This window comes from Chrysochloris asiatica, unplaced genomic scaffold, assembly GCF_000296735.1.
Source record: "Chrysochloris asiatica unplaced genomic scaffold, ChrAsi1.0 scaffold00079, whole genome shotgun sequence".
NCBI lineage: Eukaryota > Metazoa > Chordata > Mammalia > Afrosoricida > Chrysochloridae > Chrysochloris > Chrysochloris asiatica.
Window position 1 is genome coordinate 2,823,223 of NW_006408597.1, and position 22,566 is coordinate 2,845,788.

Genomic DNA, 22,566 nt, shown 5'->3' on the forward strand with positions numbered 1-22,566 from the left:
AAGAGACTCTGAAACTTGCTCTCCAGAGTGCATATGCTAAAGCAAATGGACGAAATGAAGAGGTAAAAGAGCTGAGCAGAAAGTTTCAAAGGTCAGTTCGAGAAGACAAAGTTAAATATTATAACGAAATGTGCAAAGATCTGGAGTTAGAAGACCAAAAGGGAAGAACACATTTAGCATTTCTCAGGCTGAGGAAACTGAAGAACAACTTCAAGCCTCGAGTTGCAATGCTGAAGGACTCTATGGGCAAACCATTGAATGATGCAGAAATGTAAGGAATATACAGGGTCACTGTACTAAAAGGTACTGGTCAGTGTTCAACCATTTCAAGAGGTAGCATATGATCAAGAGCCAATGATACTGAAGAAGAAGTCCAAGGTGCGCTGAAGGCATTGGCAAAGAACAAGGCACCGGGAATAAATGGAATACAAATTGAAACCTTTCAATAAAGTGATGAGCACTGAAGGCACTCACTCATCTATGCCAGAAATTTGGAAGACTAGAAGAGATTCATATTTTTGCCCATTCCAAAGAGAGGTGACCCAACGGAATGCAGAGATCATCTGACAATATCATTAATATCACATGGAAGTAAAATTTTGCTGAAGATAATACAAAAAATGGCTGCAACTATACATTGACAGAGAACTTCCAGAGGTTCAAACTGGGTTCAGAAGAAGATGTGGAAAATGGTTATCACTGCTGACGTCAAGTGGATCTTGGATAAAAGCAGAGAATACCAGAAAGATATTTACCTGTGCTTTATTGACAATGTAAAGGCTTTCGATTGTGTGGATCATGACAAGATATGGACAACATTGTGGAGAATAAGTATTGTAGACTAATTAATTGTGCTCATGGGGAACCTGTATATAGACCAAGAGGCAGTTGTTCAAACAGACAAGGGAACACTGAATGGTTTAAAATTAGGAAAGGTGTGCAACAAGGTTGTATTCTTTCACCATACTTACTCAACCTGTATGCTGAGCAAATAGCCCAAGATACTGTATTATATGAAGAAAAACATGGCATCAGGATTGGAGGAAGACTCATTTACAACCTGTGATATGCAGATGATACAACCTTGCCTTGCTGAAAGCAAAGAGGACTTAAAATACTTACTGATGAAGATCACATAAGATCTCAATGTAAAGAAAACAAAAATCCTCACCACTGGACCAATAAACAGAAAAGACTGAATTTATCCAAGACTTCATTTTTCTTGGATCAACCATCAACACTCAGGGAAGCAGCAGTCAAGAAATCAAACGACGCATTGCATTAGGCAAATCTGCTGCACAAGACCTCTTTAAAGTGTTAAACAGCAAAGATGTCCATTTGAGGACTAATTCCTGACCCAATTCATGTTATTTTCAAAACCTCATATGCATGTGAAAATCAGAAAAGTGAATAAGGAAGACCATAGAAGAATTGATGCATTTGAGTTATGGTGTGGGAAAAGAATATTAAAAATATCATGGACTACCAAAAGAACAAACAGATCTGTGTTGGAAGAGATATACAGCCAGAACGCTCCTTGGAAGCCAGGATGGCCAGACTTTGTCTCTCATACTTCGGACATATCAAGAGAGGCCATCCCCTGGAAAGGGATATTATGTTTGGTAAAGTGGAGTGTCAGAGAAAAAGAGGAAGACCCCCAACAAAATGGATTGGCAGAGTGGCAACAGCAACGGGCTTAGGCTTAGCAACGATTGTGAGGTTGGTGCAGGACCAAGCAGTATTTTTCGTTTTGGGGGGCAGTGTTTTGTTCTGTTGTGCACAGGGTCACTATAAGTCGGTGTTGACTCAATGGCACCTAACAACAACAACTTTGTTTTTTCTTTCAATTTTCAAATTATTGTTTAGAATATACACAGGAAAACATACAATTCAACAGTTTCTACATGTACCAATGTACCATTTAGTGACATTCATTACTTTTCTTGGAGTTGTACAACCATTATCACCTTCCTTTCAACTGTACAGTTCTTCTACCATTAATATAAATTCACTGCCCCCTAAGGTTCCTATCTATTCTCAAATTTCTATCATCAATTTGATCTTATTTATAATTTACCCCAAACCAAACACACTGCCTTCGAGTCGATTATGATTCGTAGCAACTCTGTATAGGGTTTTTGAGGCTGTAAATCTTTACCTCATCTTTCTCCCTCAGAGCCGCTGGTGGGTTTGAACTGCTGGCCTTGAGGTTAGCAGTCTAGGGTTTATCCTACAGTGTCATCAGGGCTCCTTGATCCCATATATAGACAGCTCTTAAAAGCATAATTAAATGGTTTCTGGGAAGTGGCTGATGGGTTTGAACCACTGACCTTGCTATTAGCAGTCTAGTCCCTAGGTAAATTATTGTTTGGTTTTAAGATCACTTCAGGGGATATTTTTGGTTTAAGATTTAAAGATTATCTCAAGGCAATAGTTTCAGGGATTGAAACCGATTCTTCTACAGAATCTTTGGGAATGGTAGCTGGGCATCATCCAGGTCTTCTGGTCTCATGGCAAAGAAAGCAGTGAAAGCATGAAGCGATTGGCCACATTTCCTTTTCCTTCTATTCCGGATGCTCCTTCTTTCTCCGTTATCCCGACAAATAGAGACCAATTGTCATGTTAGCCTCTGATCTTTCTGGGAGCAATTACCAGGTCTTTTCTTCTACAGAGTGGCTGATAGATTTGAATCACTGACCTTTCAGCAGCTGAGTACTTGATCACTGTGCTACCAGAGGTCCTAGCCTCTAGTTGCCCCTTTAGGAAGCCAAAGGGCCCAATAGATACCCTGCTCATATTCCTAGTGTATTCCAGGCCCTTGCTGCTCCCATGCAAAGCCCACCAAGCCCTGCAGGCCTTTGGTGATTCAGGACTTGGAAGACTTTGGCTGGAGATCCCTGGTCTGCTTCCAACTGACTTCATGATTTTGGTTCATTTCTTAACCGTTTTGAGTTTCTGGTTCTCACTTGCCACATGATACCACCTCACAGGGGTGTTATGAAAATTAAATAAAATAGTGTGTGTGGAAATGTAAATAGTAAAACAAAAAAAACTAACCAACTAGTTGCTGTTCAGCTAATTCTGGCTCATGGTGCCCCCATGTGTTGCAGGGTTGAACTACACTTCATAGGGTATTTGATGGTGATGATCTTTTGGAAACAGATTGACAAGGCTTTTCTCCCAGGGTGCCTCTGGGTGAGTTTGAACTTTAACCTTGCGGTTCGTCGACACATACTCAACTGTTTACATCACCCAAGGATGCTGGCATAGAGTGAAAGCACAAGACTCTATGGACAGATGTGCAATGAGCAAATGGTCTATGACACTTTTGACATGAAAAGCCAGACCTCTCCCACTTCTGTGGTTTCCTGGCAGCAGATAGGTCCTTTTTCTCATTTGGTCTCTTAGTTCTGGCAAGTCCATCATTGCTTCGATCTCTCTCATTTGCTTTCCTAACTGCCCACTTTCTAGAAAAGACAAGCCATCTTGAACGTCTCAGGGAAGTCTGCACCAGGGCCACAGTGAGGGCAGAGCCCTGCCTTCCGCTCTGGCCTGGAGTGCTGGAGAAAGGGCCTCTAAGCCACCCACCAAGGGTTACCAGGCTTGGGAGCCCAGATAATGGAGAATTGGGAAAATCTCTCAAGTGGGGCAAGAGCCTGGGCTTCCTAGAACCTTTCCGCTCAGAGGTCGTGCCCCAGCAGCCCTCAGTAAGCCCAGGGAGATGTTTCTGGCTGCCTCCAGTGCAGAGTATCTGGTACCCCCAGAGCTGGCAGAGAGGGTGTCTGTGCCTTCAAGGTTAGATGGGATTCAAGGGAGGGTGCTTTGCTGGGACAAGGCACACATCTTTGTCCAGTGCAGGCCAGGCAACTCTTACTCTCACGCTGTGGATTCCCAGCAAGAGCAGTTCTGTCTGTGCCTCAGGGCTTCTCTGGACTGTCAGAGTTCCTATCCACAAGCCCCAGCCTCGTGTTTCCATAAGACTGTATCCCTTTCAGCATACTTCCAGATTAGTTCTAAAGGAGACACCTGGCCTGAAAGATGCCGTTTGCCCACACCACTCATGGCAGAAGCCTAGTTCTTCCCCTTCAATCTTACCACATCCCATCAGGCCTGGCTTCCAGCACCAGCTCTTCCCTGCCCTCCGCTCCCCTGAAACATTCAAGAGGGGCAGTCTCTTCTAGAAAGTACGCACTCAGGAAAGCAAATGAGAAGGAAGTTGATTAATCTGAGCTCATTGCTGGCATGATATAATGACTTCACACTCCAAATCCATTCAGCACTTCTAACACTGCATTCTAGTGGTCTCCTGAGACTCAACCAAGCTGTGTCTCCCTGCACTCCAGATGCCCACGAGGGGGCAGCTCTGCCCAGGCTTCCAGGCAGCCCCAGCCAGCCTTCCAGGCACACCTGACTGACACCATTTAGCATTCTCTTCCATTTACACTAACAATGATCTCTCACTTAAACCAGAGACGCCTAACAGAAACACCCATCGTGAACCTCTGACCCCATGCTTGAACCACAGATTCACATGGAGAACTTTAAAAACATTCAGATACCAAGGCAGTGAAATCAGAATTGCTGGGTGTGGGGGCCCAGCACTGGTATTTTTAGAAGCTGCCCTGGTGATTCTAATAACGTGCCTCCATATGCATGTTTTTACATGGATGATGTAAAAGGAAGCTGGACAATGAATAAGGAAGACCCAAGATGAACTGATGCCTCTGAGTTATGGTGTTGGCAAAGAACATTAGATAATACTATTGAAAACCAGTAGGAAGGGGGGCACGGTGGCTCCACATAACAATCAGTGGCCTGCAAACCAAAAGGTCCATGATTTGGGCCCCGCCAGGCACTCCTCAGGAGGAAGATGAGGTTTTCTGCTCCCGTGAATGGTTAAAGCATCAAAAATCCTATACAGGGTATCTCTGGATCAGAATCGACTTGACACCACGTAACAACAAAAACACTGAGAAGAATCAACCAATGTGTCTTGAGAGAGGTACAGCCAAGAGCAAGAATGGTGAGAATTCACCTCTCATAGTCTGAGCATGTTATCAGGAGGGACCAGTCTCTGGAGAAGGACACCATGCTTGGTAAAAGTAGAGAAACGCAGCAAAAAAGAGGCAGATCCTCAATGAGATGAAATGACACAGTGGCTGCAACAAAAGGCTCAAACACAGCAATGGCGGTAAGGACAGCTCAAAATTGGCCAAGGTCTCATTCTGTTGTACACAGGACTGCTATGGATTGCAGCTGACTCCAAGAAATGCAGCGATTAAGGAGCCCACACGGGGCTGTGGTTATGCAAAAGCTTAGGTTGGACCCACCAGCCGCTCACAAGAGAGAGACCACAAAAGGAAAATTATATGAACAAAAAAGTAAATATAGGTACAGATCCCACTCTAGTAGTAAGTGACCCCAAGAGAAAATAAAGTCAGTCTGGAAATCTGTTTCCCTTCTCCAGGGCTGAGTATGGTAGGGTTCCAGAATCCATATCCCAGCAGTTTTTAGAGACAATGATGACTAGGTACGTGAGTCTGACATGGAGACTTGGGGCCGCTTCTATCCCCAATACTAACTACACTGGGTCTGTCTACAGAGCCCAGACTGAGAATGAGAACTGCTCTCACCTGGTCTCATGGGACAGCAGTTGAGTAACTGGTTTGAACTCTGCACTAACACTTACTTGAACCCCCTAGGCTCCAGGTTTCCTCATTCAGAAAGTCAGGATACCTAACATCTAACTTAACTTATGAGGATTAAATGAAACAAAGCACTTACTATCTGGCACAATGACAAGTACTTAATAAATGCCAATAACAACAATACTTTATTAAATTACAATTGCTTATTAATACAAAACAAATGTATAAAGTCTCAGAGTTTGACTTGCTGAAACAAGAATTAGAAGTCACTCTATCTGATTTTCGCGTCTATACTAGGGGTTCTCGTTAGATGTTAGACAGCAGGCCTCAGACGGTCAGGGTGTTGACATGGATGGGCTCAGCAATGACCTGTGCCCCAGATGTCCTACTTGAACTGTTACACTCCATCTGCCCTGCACCCCCACTCCATTCAACCAATGCCAGCCCAGAGGCCTGGTAGGGGAGGTGATCCAGAGAAGGTACTCCCTTGGGAGAGGTCTGGCTCTACCTCTTTACTGAGGAGGAAGGTGGGGTGCAGAGACAAAAAGCGACCAGGCCTTTGCCACACCTGGGACCCTGATAGCCAGTCCAATATTTTTTCTATTCTGCCTTAAGAATTTCTAACTTCAAATATAGAACCTCAACTAACTACCGTTTTCCCCCTCGCTCTTTGCGCAAACCTCCTCTGCGCCACCACCCCCACCCCGCAACACACACACAAATGTCTGATTGAAACCTGGAGGAGGGATGGGGACTGGCTCTGGAATGGTAGCTTTGTTCCCACTTAAATCAACAGAGAAATGAGGAGGAAGTCAAAGAGGTGTTTCAGATTCTAAGGAGCCTTAAATTTGAATCATGGCCTTAGTTGGCACTACCGTAGGTAAGCTACACTGTGCCTCAGGTTCTCATCTGTAAAATGAGAATAATAAGATCACTGAGTGTTCTGAAGATTCTCTGCTAAATCTGCATAAACTATTTCCAGAAGGAAACAGAAGAAACACCTGATACTATTGGGAGGAGCTGCTGGTGGATGCGGGTTGGCTGACTCACATTGCACCCTTTTGAACTCAGGTACACGAGTTTGCCCATTCAAAAAAATATTTTTTAATGAGTGATTGTTTTAGTTTTGGGTTTTGTTTTTTGAGAATAGTGCCAGGCATTCAGAAAATATTGGTTATTTTTATAAAGAAGATTTGATACAATTGTTTTAGTCTGGGGTTTTCTTTTTTGAGAACAGTGCCAGGCATTCAGTAAATATTGGTTATTTTTATAAAGAAGATTTGATACATCCCTGCTATCCTGTTCCACCCAACACTGCAAACTACTTCTGTTCGTCAGTTTCAAGTCAAAGCAAAGACTTCAAACACAAGAAGCAGGGGACAGAAGGGTGGACTTTGATTCAGATCTAGATTTGAATCCTGGGTCCCTCACTTACTAGCCATGTGATCTTGGCCAAGTTGTTGAGCCCCCGTTTCCCCCATCATCAAAGGAGGCTATTCCTGTGCTGATTGTCTGCAGGATTCAGTGAGGTCAGCTGATTCAATGAGCGACCATTTCACAGGTACAGCTCACTGCATCCAACTAACAGGCCACTACCAAGTCCATTTTACAGATGAGGAATTGAGGCTCGGGGAGGTTAAGTAACTAGGCCAGAGTCACTCAGTTGGTGAGGCCAGGACATGCACCAGGCAGCCTGGCTCCACTGTCTGTGTCCTTAACCACTGTATCTATCGCCCGACCTCTCCTATGTATGCCACGGATATAGAACATCTGGCCCAGGGAAAGGTTCTGTAAGTTACGGCTGTGGTTACTGCTGATACATGATAAGATGTCTCTCAGGGCACTTGGTAGAATACCTTTGGGCAAGGCAGGGCTACTTGACAACTCAGTCACCTCCTTGGGAGTCATGCGCTGCTCTAAGGGTTGGAGGGAACCTTGCCTCCTCTCTTGTACCCACAAAATGCCATCACCAATCCTCACTCACAGTGAATGTTTCTGCCCCTCCCACCATGCTGCTTTTGGTGGTCTCAGGCTGCCTAATGAAGCCTGGCATCACTGACAATGACAGCCAGGGAAAGTCTTCCTCCAATCCTGACTCAGCAGGTTCCAAATACCCTCAGCCACCAGCAGCATCACAGCCAAACACACTTTAGGACAACCCTCTGCAAGGGACAAGCTGGTCCTTCTTATTGGTCAGTCATGTAACTATGGGGCTGTGCTAACAAGAGGAATTTGTTAGCCACCCCCCTACCCCCTACCACTTGTAATGATTAACTTTATGGTAATGAAGGCCAGGCAGGAATATCTACCACCCATCTATTGGATTGGACCTCGGCTTACACACACACACACACACACACACCATACCACTACATACAACTACCACACATACACACACGCACAAGAGGTTTAGAATCAACTCCTAGCCCTCACCACATTGGACCCCAGTTGGATGGGAGTCATGGACCCTGGCCACCATGGTTAATGCACCAAATGGATAATCTGCTTACGAATAATTAAGCTTATTGCTAGTGTTAGTCTCCAAAGTGGAAATTCCAAATGGATTTCCAGGGGAGAAGACCACCCTTCTCAAAAACAGCTGATGGCATTGTGTCTCACTTTCTTGTTCACCAGTGATCGATTACAAAGCAACCCAAACATGTACTCTAGGAGTGCTCCCTGCCCCCACACCTCACATGCCTGGAGACACAAAGGACAGGGGGGGGGGGGGGGGGGGGGGGGGGGGGAAGCTTTGCCCCACCCCCCATTTCCCAGCTCCTAAAGTACACCACTCAGAGTCGTGGTGTGGCGCACTAGGATAAGCACTGGACCACAAGGTCGGTTTGAACGTAAGCTTGGCTGTTCAGATCCACCAGCCGCTGCTCCTCGGAAACCCTAGACCCTCAACTAGACGATATTCAGCAACAACACAAAGCGTAGCCCTCAAGTAATGAGAGGCACTTTCACTTAGGGTTGAGATCCAGCTAGGACAACTCCCAATCTTCTGGACACGTTCCCCCACCCACCATTCCTTCTGCCTCATGGGCCTCTCCTAGAAAGGCATCAGACTTTGCTGTCTCCTCCAAAATTTATACATTAACCCCACTTCTTTCCAACCAGGGGAATTCTAGACTTCGGAAGGCCCTCCTGATGAAAGGAGGCCTGTCCCCACCACAATTGAGAATATTCCAGAACAGTTCAGATCACTAGTTGGTTATATCACAAAGCTACCCTGATGGGCCACACACAGCGCATGTCTCAGGTCACATCATGGGTCAGATCAGGGAGAGCAGCGCAGAGTCAGTGGCTGCTTGTCTCTGAGGGGAGAAAGGAACCTCAAATGATCAGAGGCATGAAGAGTAGGAAGGCACAGACAACAGCTTCCCTCTAGGAAGGGGAGGAACGAAAGGAAACACAGTTCTAGAACTTCCCACATACAACCATCCAGAGAGGTCCAAGGCCACCTCTGGCCTCACAGCAGATATTTAGCTGGACTGGTGTGGCGCTGTAAGGTAAGCACTGAACTGAAAGGTCAGTTTGAGCTCCAAAGTCAGTGGTTTAAACTCACCAGCCACTCTCCTCAAAACCCTACACAGGGTCACTATGAGTCAGAACTGACTCAGTGGCACTTAACAATCATAACAGAGAACACCTGGAGTCTTGGTGTGGTGCTGTAGGATAAGCACTGGACTGCTAACCTCAAGGTCAGCATTTCAAGCCCACCAGCTGCTCCTTAAAAAGCCTAAATAGGGTTGCTATGAGTTGGAACTGACTCAAAGGCACTTAACAACAACAACAACCAGGGGACATCTGGGAGCACGGTAGCATTGTCGGATAAGCACTGGACTTTGAACCATGGGAGAAAGATGAGGTTTTCTGCTCCCATAAAGATTTACAGCCTCAGAAACCCTGTACAGGGTCACTATGACTGGGGATGGACTCACAGGTGTTTAACCACAGGAGACCCTGCTTAGGAGCCCCCAGTACACCTCTCATTCTGTCCCCCCAGGGTCTGTGTGGCACACTTAGCTTGTTTTGTTGTTGCCTCAGGTCCACTCTACTAAGTTTCTTGTCCCACCCCCTCCTCACCTGGTAGGTGTATAGCAAATATACCTGTCACTTCAGATGAACTGCTCTTCATGAGAACACGATCACAGTCACATCCCCATACCTCAGGGTGGCAGGTGGGAGCCTCATGGAGAAGAGGGTGTCCCCAAGAGTAAGGGAGCACGGTAAGGAAGGCTCAGGGCGAGGTACCTGTATTCTATCCTCCGGCAGCTCCGTTTTCATGGCCAGCATCTCCCGAGCATAGACGTCTGGGTAGTGGGCCTCGTTGAATGCCTTCTCCAGCTCCTCTAGCTGGTAAGAGGTAAAGATTGTCCTGAGGGGATCAAAACCAGACACTCAGGATGCCAGAAACAAAACAACACCTTTCTCTCCTGAAACCATACCCCCAGACAAACCCATGCTGGCTCAGCATAAGAGATATCAACATCCCTTGCCCCCCTCCCCCATATACAGTCACACACACATTTGCACTCGCTAACATTTGAACCTTCTAGACTCTTATTCATTCAATGCTGAGGATCCACACTGCCCTTCAGGGGGTAGAAAGTATTATTTCAGCTCCCCTCCCCCTGGCCAAAATAATTTCTACATTTGGACTCTTTCTGGGATACTTTGGGGAAAAGACAGGTAAGAAACAGATTTTAGAAAATCGCAGAAAGCCCTCTCCCTCTACCAAAACACAGAAAGGAGGCACTGGCCAAGCAAATACATGTCTCAGCACTCCTGGAATTGTATCCTGGGCTCAGCTCATAGACACTAGAGGTGATTTTAAAAATTGCATTCAAAAGTTCCATGATCTACCAGCAAGTCAGATGTAGCTGCAGCCCCAGTGTTTGCAAAGGGGACACCTGGATCACAAGTGCGCTCAACCTGCCCCAAAGCTCTAGCCCTGCTCACCTACATTTCCCTGCCCCCACCCAGAGCTCCCAATTCCCTAGCACCTCCCTCAGTTGTTTCCCTTGTTCCTTCCGGTGCCACCAACTGCCCCCCCCCCAGGCTCAGCCCATCTGAAGGTTCCTGAGAGCCTGCCTGAACTGTCCCACCGACCCCTCACCCCAAGTCCTCACCACAGAGCAGTCCATAAAAACCTATTGTGGGTCATAAACTACTTTGAGAATCTAGTAAAGGATACATGCTTTCACACATAAAAAAGTTTTTTTTTCAGCACATACAGTTTTGCACCTACCACAAGGTTGGCGGTTCAAACTCACCAGCCACTCCTTGGATACCCTATATGGAACCAGCTCGATGGCACTAACCAATAAACAAATAATTAGGGGCTCACAGACTCTCTTTCGTGAATACACTAAACACTAATTTCCAATCACAAACTCTTTTTCTTTTCAGATCTTAATTTCACCAGGTCCCATGTGACCTTTATTCTACTCCATCAATAAGCCAATGGGCAAATATAGTTCTACAAGCTGGTCTTGTAAAAATGGTACATCCTTTGCTTGTCCCCTGAGATTTGAACTCAAGAGCTGGCACAAAGGTTTGGAATTCCCCTTTTCCCCCAACACAAGGAAAAAGTACAAATTTAAACCCCACACGTCCTAGAGCTGGTGTCAGCTTTAATATGGTGGAGGACAAAGCAGGGTGTGTGAGGAAAAAAGATTTTGCTCCTTACAGAAACTAAAATCCTTTCATTATTCTCTGAGGGAGGTTGGAATGCTTATGTATAAACCAAAACCCCTTACCAATGAAGCCGATTCTGACTCATTCTCAGAGGAGAACTTCCCCCATAGGATTTCCAAGGCTGTAGTGGTTACAAATCGGGCTACTAACCTCAAGGTGGGCAGTTGGAAACTACCAGCTATTCCATGGGAGAAGGATGAGGCTTTCTGCTCCAGTAAAGATTTGCAGCCTCAGAAACCCTGTACAGAGTTACTATGGGTCGGAACCTACTCCACGGTACTTAACAACAACAAACATCTTAACAGAAGGAGACTGCCACATCTTTCTACCAAAGAATGGGTTCAAACAGCTGACCTCTCAGTTAGCTGAGTACTTTAACCACTGTACCACCAAGACTCCAAAAATGTATACAAAAAGTTCATTCTTCAGAACTTGAAAGATTTGCTGCTTTCTAATTTCTCCCCTGCCTCTCTGAGGCTCCCCTAAGCAGATCATCAAAATAAACAATCTAAAAATGAAAAGTCCCTTTCAAAACTAGGGACACTGAGCCTGCCCAAAGCCAAAGAAGGGAGCTGATTATAAGTCTTTTAAGACCATTCAAGTGTCAGCCTCTGCTTGGGAGGTGACAGTCACTAATCCCCCAAAGGTACCCTAATTTGCATTTAGGAGCTGATCCACGTGGTGATGCAGCTTCCATCATCCAGGGCCTGCCCGCCTCTGCACACTGAGCCCAAACCCTGCTCCTGGCTACAGTCAGGACCACAGGCCTTTGGGCTCCTGTCCTGGGTGGAAAGGAGCTGAGCCTTTCCGGAAAAGAATCCGCTGTTAACTCCCGCTGATCCAGCTCCCTCTCTCCCACCGCCACCACCCCCATAATCCCTGTCAAGCCTGGGTTATTTCTGAGGAAATACACATGGACCATGCCATGTGTATTTCAGGGTCTTGTATCCAAAAATCCTCAAATGAAAGCCTTTGAGGATTTTGGGTAAAACACTTTTTTTTTTAACTCATTCAAAAAGGTGCCCGGCAACCAACAGCCATTCATCTCTCTCTTGGATAATCTGCTCTGCTCCCTTCATGCACCAGAACATAGAAATCCAAGCTGTGAGTCCCTGGTTTGCAAGTTGCTGCCCTCCCTCCCAGGACCCTCCAAACCTCCCTAAGACTTTCTTGATGGAGAAACCCTGCAGGTGGACTTTAAGTTACGGGCCACTCCGCTACAAAAGACATACAAGGAGATAACCTGATGTGGAAACACAGATCGTGCAGCTAGGGTTTGAGGGCTCTTTTCCCAAGACTCTCTGTTTTGGAAACACCCCCAGCCCCAGCTCACACCTGCCCAAAAGCAGTTCACATGGTCTTCCCCCCTCCAGAGTTCCTCTCCCTGACAGGGCCCCTGACAAGATAACCCACCCTGGGGACAACATGCTACGGGTGCCCAGGAGGCGCCTTAACGATATTCGTTGAATGAACGAATTAATGAAGATTTTTCTTTGTTGTTTTGGTTTGTTTTTTAAAGAACTCAGGCTCAGGGCAGACTGAAGAAAAGAAGAACAAGAAAAAAGAACTTCTTTAAAAACAAACTAAACTAAACAGCTGCCAGAAGGGAGCGAACCTAAGTCACCAAGAAATCAAGTCGAAATCTGTTGGGGCCAGAGAGGATCGTAAAGGTGGTTTTAAAGGATGGAGGTCCATAGCGGAGTTTCCGGAGGACTAGGAACAGAGACGCGCGGGAAAGCGCAACGAAGCAGGTGAGACCAAGAGGCTGAAAACAAATTGGGGAGAAGACGGTGAGTTGGGGTGGGGAAGAGGTCCGAGAGCGTCGCAGTAGTCTGAGAACTAGCGAGCGCCTTGTGTGCACCGCACCTGGACCCGCCGAGGAATAAGAAACGGGAGAAGAGATGCGGAGCTGAGCGCTTCAGCCCTGGGAGCAGAAGGTCGGACAGATCTTTGGTTCTCCCTCCTTCATTTCCTTAAAGCCTCCTCCTAAATTTAGTGATGGAGGTGCGGCAGGGAATCCCCGTGTACTAGCGTTGGTGGCGAGGGGATTACTTTTCTGGAGACAGCGTTCATCGCCTATTGAATTTTTAACTTCCTGCAATTACTGCCTATTTAGAAATATTTTTTTAGAAACATTTTTAAAACTCTTTTTTAGTCTATACTCCCTAGCAGCCCACCTGGTGGGATAACACTACGTTGCTTGCTCTCCACCTCCTAGGTCACAGACTTAAGAAACTGAGGCTCGCCTAGTATCACAAAAGAGCCAAAACGAAAATGTCCACCAATGTATATCTCGCTTAAGCTTTGGGGAAGGGAGAGGACAGAAAATAGGGGGCTGGCAGAGCGGAAAGGAATTCCGGGAGAGGAATGCGAGACCCGGCAGAGGGGTGACGTGGATTCGAGTCCGCCGAGGGCCTGGGCCGATGCCGGTATCCGGGGAACGCCAGCCGGGTTCTGACTCTGGTTGGCGGTGGTTGGCCTTGCCTTTCTCCAGCAGAAGGAGCGGAAAGCCGGAGAGGGGCCCGCTCCCCAGTAGTCCCTCTTCATCCTTGTCCAACACCGCCGGACGCCAGGGCCCCGGCAGATTTCCCCAAACAACGCGCGTCTCTCGGCTGTGCGTGGCCTCAGTTCTCAGATGTGGGGTCGGAGAAAACGAAAACGAAGTCGGAGCTACGCGGGCCCGGAGCAGCGGACGGCGGAGGGCTCAGTGGCCAGAAAAGGCCCCGTATAGCGTCATGGGTGCCTTACCTGTGTCGCCGCTTCTTCCGTTTTTTGGTCTGGTTTAAAGCCGACTTGGACATTTTTCGGTCGCTGGAGGAAACATCTTCAGAATCTGGAAAGCGGACGGAGGGACATGCAGCAGAATGGGGGGCGCGCTTGGTGGTGCCTGGACGCGTCAGGCGCCCTTAGCTCGCTAGGGCCCCGTTTTGGGCCACCTCCGGGAGTAGCTGGGCCCGCCTCTGTCTCCCGCGGAAGCCCTCCCGGAACCCCGGAGTCCATGCCCATCCCGAAGTCCAGTCTAACCCCATCCATGCTGGTGCCCTAATAGGACGATTTTGATCAGATTTCGTTCCAAGAGAGACCAAACCACCAGCCCCAGTGGATTGGGGCAGAGGCGGTGCAGGAGTAGGCAGTCTCGAGGGCGCTGAGCCCTCCCCCACGGTACTTGCAGCCCCCACGCCTGGGACCGGAAAGTTGGTTATTTCAAAACATTTTAAAAAGGGGTGTCCTCTGGGCCCTCTGGGAAGGACTGAAGGTTCTCCGGGCACAGCCCCTTGCTCAGTAACCGCACAATGCGCCCCCGCTCCAGGCTGGAGAGCTTGTGGGGCGCCACTTTTCGTTGCTCTTCAAACAAAAAATAAAACGAAAACGAAAAATCGGGAGAAGAGCTGAGAAAAACAGGAGCCGAGCGAGCGAGGGCGGAAGCCGGAAAAATGGCCGGGGGGAGGAAGCGGCGGGGTCACACAGGGTGTCGTGCCCCCACCCCCACCCCCAGCCAGCCAGGCACCTGAGCCTGATACATTGTGGCGTTTAAGTGGAATCGGCTAGAGCAGCCGCGGTGATCGGGGTCGTGGGATGAAAAATAAACCCAAGTTGACCAACGAGGGGTTTTGGAATGTAAAAAATGGAAGGAAAACAACAACTTTGGACCCTGGGGCTGGGGCCGGAGCTGACACTATCTTGCCCGCCCCTGGGAGCGGGACAGAATCGGGCTCCGGGAGCGCGGTCCTCCATAGGCCGAGCCACAGTGGAACTGTCAGGCTGGGGGCCTGCAGCCCTCCGGGAGATTCCGCACCAAGGCTCCAACACCCCTCGCGCCCACTCCCAGTGGGGCCCCAGCGGGGCACCACGGTTGAGCTGGGCTTGACGCAGAGACCAAAGCAGAGAACGGCGGCCGGAAACGCTGAGACCGAACCGCAGCGGGCGCGCGGAGCATCCTCCGGCCCTCAGCTCGGACGCGCCAGCCCCAGGCCAGGGTCGCGACCCAGCGGCCTGGAGAGAACTTTTCACAGTCGAGGAATCTTGTCTGGCCGGCAAGAGCCGACGGCGCAGGGTTCCCGACTCTGGCCGGGCGTCAGGCTGCCGCAGAGCCTTGCCCCTCACCTACCCGAGCTGGCCGTCTGGCTGGTGTCCAGCGGCCCCGACGATCTGCCCAGCGGCTGCAAGTGGACGCTCTGCGGGTCGGATAACACTTCCAGGAAGGTGGGCTGCGCGTAGAAGCCAGGGAGCCCTCCGGGCCCCAGCAGCCCCATGCCGCCCACTCCTGCGGGACTGAGCACAGAGCGAGCCGCTAGCAAGTGCCCGGGGGCCAGGCCGTCGAGGGCGGCCCGCGGGTGGGAGCTGGGGGGCTCCTTGTTTAAGCCCAGGATCTCTTGGATGCCGAAGCCGGTGCACCTGGCCGGGGCGCTCCCCGAGGTACTCTTGGCCACTGTCTCAGCTTTGGGCTTGCTCAGCGCTTCCCCCGCTTTCCCCGTCATCTCCTGGCTCTTTGGAGGGGCTGAGGCCGCAGGTCTTTGGCTCCCCCCACCCCCCCGTCGGGTTCCCAGCTTTGCGAAGTTGGTCCCAGGTGCCCCCTCCGGTGTCTAATGCTCTGGAGCCCCAAGGAGATTCCCCTTTTATCCAACCAGGCGGCAGCCCAAGTGGGGTCAGAGCTGAGCAGCCAATCACCGGGGCCAGGAGCTATTAGGAATTCCAAAAAGCTGGCAGCTCCCGCCACACTCAGCGCCTAGGGGCCAGGGCGCAGGGGGCTGGGCACCAGGTGGGCTCTGCAGGATGCTCTTGGGCAGCGGCCCCAGGGGTGAAGTAAGGCAACAAGGTTCCAAGCTGTGCCCGGAGGCAGATGGCTAGGAATTCTGGGCAGAGTCTGGCTGGACTATGTCCCTGACTTGACCAGGGACACATGACCCTGGGGTGGGGTGGGAGGATGGGGTGAGGGCTGAAACCAGAACCTAGGAGAATCTCCCTCCCTCGACTCCTATGCAGGTCTGCGGTTCAAATAGGCCCAAATATGGAGCTTTGTGTAAAAAATGGAACTAACAAGGGAGGGGCAGGGGCCCTGGACAGTGTGTGTGGTGGCACTGAACAGAAGGGGCCAAGGTTGTGAAGAAGACATAGGGTGGGGAGGGGGGAGCTTAAAGCTTGTCTCCTCAGCACACAATAGAATGGCTTAGTTCAGAAAAACTACTCAATCAATATTGGTCCGATGAATGAGGGGTCAGGAAGAGGGGTCCCCAGTGGGAAGAGGGAGGAGTGATGTTTTTTTGGAACAACTATGGATATCTGAACGTCTTCCTAATATGTGTGAAATGTACCCAACTTCCATGGAAGCACTTTATTTATTCTTCCATCTATTCAATCAGCTGGAGTCCTGGTGTGGAGCCATAGGATAAGCACTCCACCTCAAGGTCTGTTTGAACTGCAAGGTTAGCAGCTCAAACTCACCAGCCACTCCCCATGGAGAGGCTAGTGGGTTTGAACTGCTGCTGAGCTCTTTATCCACTGTGCCACTAGGGCTCCTTTGAACTAGTACCCAACCCTTTGCCATTAAAGTCAATTCCGGCTCATAGTGACCCTTTAGGACAAAGTAGAACGGCTCCTTAGGATTTCCAAGACAGTAAATCTTTACCAGAGCAGAGAACCTCATCTTTCTCCACAGAGTGGCCGGTGGGTTTAACACACCAACCTTGACGTTCGTAGTGCAGTACTTAACCCACAGTGCCACCAGTGCTTTATTCAACTGGTACAGCTGGCTGCAATTCTGCAATTTCCACCTCAGGAATTGTTCAAGGGATTTCCATCAACTGGGCAAGGTGGGGTGGGGAAGCTCATCTTTTTATTGTCTTCCACTCCTCCCTCACCATCAACACTTCCATCCTTTTCATTCTGTTTGTGAACTCTGAGCTCTCACAAACATCCTTACCTGTCTGTCTGATTTGCTGCAGAACCTCTAGCTCCTACTGAGACCTAGTAGGTGTTCAAATTCATTGAGTTAATTGTTAAGTGCCTTCAAGTAGGTTCCAACTCATAGTGACCTTGTTGACCTTGGAAACTGGCTGACTGTGTGCCGTGGAGTCAGTTCCAACTCGTAGCTACCCTGTATAGGGTTTCCAAGGAGCAGCTGGTGACCTTGTGGTGGTGGTTATGTGCCGTGGAGTTGGTTCCGACTCATAGCGACCCTGCACAGGGTTTCCAAGGCTGTAAATCTTGACGGGAGCAGAACGCCTCATCTTTCTTCTGCAGAACAGCTGATAGTTTCGAACTGCTGACCTTGCGGTTTGCAGCCCGATTAGTAACCACTATGCTACCAGAGATGGGACAGTATATCTTTGTCCTATAGTGTCACTAAGAGTTGATTTGTTAGTTGGAGCATGGGCTCAAGTGCCATTGTTTTTAAGTGCCATCAGGTCAGTTCCTACTCATAGCAGCGCTGCATAGGGTTTCCAAGAAGCAGCTGGTGGGTTTGAACCATTGACCTTGTGGTTAGTACGGTGCTTGTACTACAGCACTACATACTCACACACTCACACTACAGCTCCTGAGCCCAGGTACTCCACCAACCCAACTAGCTCTTCAGTAGCCTTCTTGGGATTGGCATTCCCACCCATACTGTGCAGTAGGCTTTTAATGATGCTTGAATTGAAAGCACCCAATAAAGGAGAGAAAGACAGGAGTGCTTGCTTTGGGCAGAGACAGGAAAACCAGGCTTGTGAAGAGATTCCAGTCAAGATTACTTGGTCAGGCAGCTGAAAACCCCCAAATAAAGGGAAACCTCCTCTGTGGCCACTAAAGGGCTAGACTGAGAAGTAAGAAGAGACCCTGAAGTTTGTGAAACCGAGGTCTTGCTAACAGGGTCTTTGTGAAGTGGAACTCTACCACTCAGGTGCGCTCCATATGACAGCTGGAACTAGACGGGCAATGTAGGAGTGTCTGGGAGAAGTATGGGGTTCATTCCAAAGGCTGCCTCCTTACCCTGTAATAATGCCAACTGTGCACCTCCACTGTCCCAGCCCCTTTACAGAACATAATCTCCGGTCCTCACAACACTGTTAGCAAGGCCAGGCACTGAAAGTTGTCATAAGGATTCTTAGAAAACAGAGCCTTAGGGATGTGTCAGCTCAGGGGTACACTTTACTTTGTATTCTATAGAACTGGGTGCCAAGTGGAACGTTCACGTAGACAATGGTGTGAGTTGTGCAAAGCAATGGCCTCGCCTGCCAGATAAGAATTTCTATGGGTATGAAAGCTTAGGTTACTTGGGGAGTTAGGTAACATGTCCCAAAAGACAGGCCTACTAAGCAACCAAGGCCAGGCTCAACCCCACATGAGTCAGATGTCAAGCCATTTTATCTTTTTTTTTTCCTCTCCTAATCTTTGACTTTTTCATTTTGGAGGGTGGGAATAGGTTTGAAGTTGTCTTCAATCTTTGATGGGCCTTTTTAAATCAGTTCAAACCCCAACGTGCCTCAGGTCAAAGCCAAAAGAACCAGCTGGCCATCAGGAAAAATGCAGGACTGGACGTCTCCTTGACCATCAGTCTTTTAATAAAAATTTAAAAGCCATTTTCTTTGGACTCCATTCCTCTCTTGGCTTCCTCTCCATGCCAGTCTTCCTTGGAAGAATGGATGGGGATGTTATGTTAATGGAATCTGTCATGTCCCTAACTTATCGGGGACATTCACGATGAGCCAGATGCCAGCCGATGGGCAAGGGTGTGAGTGATGGAAAACCAGGCGTGTGAGTGATGGGATGCTCAGTTCTTGCCAGGACCTGAGGATGAAAAATCTCTGGACCAAATTCCTTGCCTGAAGCTGCCAGTTCCCAACCTCAGGGAGACAGTTACCACTTGCCCTAGGAAGCAAGTTGGGGATGGAGCAACCCAGATCCTCTGAGAGATGCCCTTGCCAGAGGCTAAAGATGGAGGGAGGGCCCAGAATCAGTCTACAGTCAGCCCCACCCTCAGAACTAGACTTTCCAATCTCTAAGGTTTTGGGGTGTCGTTGCAGTCCATCTTGGGCCAGACCCAGCCTCAAGATATTTGTGCACTCTGGGAAACTCTAGAGGAAAAGGTTGGGATTCCAAAAGACCAGGCTGGAGGTAGGAAGGGAGAGAAGGGAACCTTTAGTTCACTCTTAGGCATGTAGCTTGGTCATTAAAATAAAGAAACAAAACCAAACCATTCCTAGCAAGTCAGTTCTGATAATTGGCAATCCCATGTGAGCAGGACTGTGCTCCAGAGAGTTTTCAATGGCTGTGACCTTTCAGAAAAAGATTTTCAAGCTTTCTTCCAAGGTGCCTTTGGGTAAACTTGAACCTCCAACCTTTCCGGTAGCATGACCCAGGGACTCTGCTTGGTTTTATCTAGATCCAAATCCTGAGCCTGCCACTTACCAGCTCTGTGTTGTTTAGCCAATCATATAACTTCTATTAACTTCAATGTTGTTGTTAGGGGTCATCAAGTCAGTTCTGACTCATAGCTACCCTGTATAGGGTTTTTGAGGAACAGCTGCTGAGTTTTTGTTTGTTTGTTTTTTAAGTTTTTATTGTGAATTATGTGATAGTTTACATGGGAGAACACCAGCTTTACATTCATTCTATCATATCTCATTTCATTGCAATGATTGAAATCCCCTCCATGCATCATCAAACAGTCAAAGGGTACACCCTGGTAAGTCTGCCCCTCTCCCTCCCTAATCCAGAGTCCCCAGCTGTTCCATCTCTTCCATCTCTCCATCTTTGCCTCCATTGGCATCACTGCTTCTCTGGGTAGGGTCCCCCACGCACTCCATTCTTCTCCCTTGATGGTCCCAGGGACCTCTGCTTCTGGACTGCAAAATCAACCACTCCCCTCCTTTTGTTACAAAACATCTACCTTTACATTTCTGACCCTCACAGTCAGTCCCGATAGCAGTTATTCACTATTGTACCACAAGAGTCCTATCCCTATCTCCTTTCGTCAGCCCCATCCCAACAGATTCTACCTGCTCCCCGCACCCTGTCTGGAACTAGGCTCTCTCTTGAAAGCGTGTACAGCTAATGAGTTTAAAACCACTGACCTTGTGGTTATCCTATAACACCATACCAGAACTCCTTAAAAGCTTTATTTATTTTGTTGTTGTTAGGTGCCATGGAGTTGATTCTGATTCATAGCGACCTTATATACAACAAACAGAAGGAAACACTGTCTGGCCCTGTGTCAATTTCACAGTTGCTGCTAAGCTTGAGCCCATTGCTGCTGCCACTGTGCCAATCCATCTCGTTGGGGGGTGGGGAGGGGTGTCTTCCTCTTTTTTGCTGACAATTCACTTTACCTAGCGTTTTCTATAAATCCTACTACTGGAGTTGTGAACATCCACAGACCCCTGAGTTAGCATGTTGTTGTTTCTCAGTGTCATGGAGTCAGTTACAACTCATAATGATACTGTGTTTAGAGGCTGTAAATCTTTGTGGGAGAAGAAAGCCTCATATTTCTCCTGTGGAGTGGCTGGTAAGCTTGACTGCCAACCTTGTGGTTCGCAGTCTAGAGCCACCGCACTTCTTGAATTAAAATAGGGATAAGAATATAGACTCTAGAGCCAGACTCCAGCTCAATTACTTGCTTACAGACCTTGGGAAAAATTGCCCAGTCTCTCTGTACTCTATGCCTCAGTTTCCTAATCTATAAAATGGAGATAAAGGTAGTGCCTGGCCCTGGGTGATGTCATGAAGATTAATGTCTGCTACACAGTAAGACTTCTATGAGTGTTTGTTGTTATTATCACACTGGGCTCAGCGCTAACAATACATGGGGAACACGACAGGCCCTGCCCATGTCTTCATGAAGTTTGGTCCAGTGACTGAAGGAGGCAGTATTTTAAAGAACTTAGTATAATGCTTGTCACTGGACGTTCAATACATCGTGGCTCTTGCCACCTATAAATGGGTGCTGGGCCCCATATTTAATTGACTCAGCTTTTCTGAGAGGTCAGGAGTCCTGTCGCCATTGTTATAAACGAGGCTCAGGGAGAGAGTTTGAGGAAGAGGGAGGACACTGTCCCCCACACCTTTGCCTTGGTGTTGGTCATGCCACGTTTAGCACCAACTGAAGTCAAATCATTTGCACCTGCTTGCTGTCTCCCAGAATCACTACCCAGTTGTCAGCAACAATTTTGAGGGAAGGGGTTAGAAAAGGCAGGGAAGAGAGAGGCTCTGTGTTTGAATCAATAATTCCATTATGATGGTCACTCATGAGTGTGTTTCACTTTCTGAAAATGCTCTTGTGTATTTTGGGTTCAGTCCTTTGAGGTAAACCTTATCTTTCGTTGTGGTAGATGACTCTCCTGAGAGTCTCAGAATGTAGCAGCCATCTAGATCCTGCTCTCCTCTACTCCGGTTATCAAATCTTGGGCCAGATATTCAGCTTCCTTTGTTCCATAAAGAAGCTGAGGTTGGGAGAAAAACAAGATGGATTTTGATTCATATTTAGCATAACGAACAGAACATTTATTAAGTTCTGTACTTTCTGACATTGTCTCAACGAATTCTCCCAACTACTCTGAAAGATGAGTATCATTTAGCAAATGAAGAAGCAACCCTGGGAGAGGCAGGGTAATTTCCCCTACATCATGCAGCTGCTAAGGAATAAGCAAGGGCCCAAACCTGGCTTCCTGATGATGGCATCACAGCCTTAAGCAGAGGAAGGAGCCTTGGATATTGGGGCAAGTGACACCCCAGAGGTGACTGAGCTACCATCCTTCCCCACTGGGAATGGGGGGAAGAAAGGAAGGGGCACCAACCGGTCAGGGTGAGTCCCCAGAACCCAAGATTGCTGAGACCATCTTACCTCGAACATCCGGTTCTGTTTTGTTCTCCTAGTTCTCTAAGAACCCAACGAGTATTCTTTGAACTTTTCTTAGAGGAGGGACTACCCAGGAGTTGCAAGAAGGAATGAACAGATTCTTGATACTGATTCTAAGTCAGCCTTGTTGAAGGCCCTGCCTCCTGGTAGTCTCCTATCAGGCACCACCTGAGAGTCTCACCCCAGTAGAGCACCACCCACCAGGTATGAATAACCTACAGGCTCCCTCAACCCACCGCTTTCAGTCAGGGCCAACCTTTTTTTTTTCTTAAATGTTTTATTGTGAATTATGTGATAGTTTACATGGGAGAACATTAGCTTTACATTCATTCTATCTTACATTCATTCTATCGTATATCGTCTCATTGCCATGGTTACAAT

At 48.1% G+C, this 22,566-nt stretch overlaps 1 protein-coding gene across 1 annotated transcript in view; it reads right to left on the bottom strand.

Moving 5' to 3' along the window:
• The window catches only part of VSX2 (visual system homeobox 2), a 23,686-nt gene extending 7,817 nt beyond the window's left edge, over positions 1-15,869 (bottom strand). Inside the window, exons 1-3 of the mRNA XM_006865531.1 lie at positions 15,460-15,869; positions 14,100-14,184; positions 9,906-10,029 (exon numbers count right to left, since the gene is read on the bottom strand). Coding sequence (XP_006865593.1) covers positions 9,906-10,029; positions 14,100-14,184; positions 15,460-15,829 — 579 coding nt within the window. The 5' untranslated portion in view covers positions 15,830-15,869. The remainder of the gene's footprint in view (positions 1-9,905; positions 10,030-14,099; positions 14,185-15,459) is intronic.
• Positions 15,870-22,566: the final 6,697 nt, after the last annotated feature.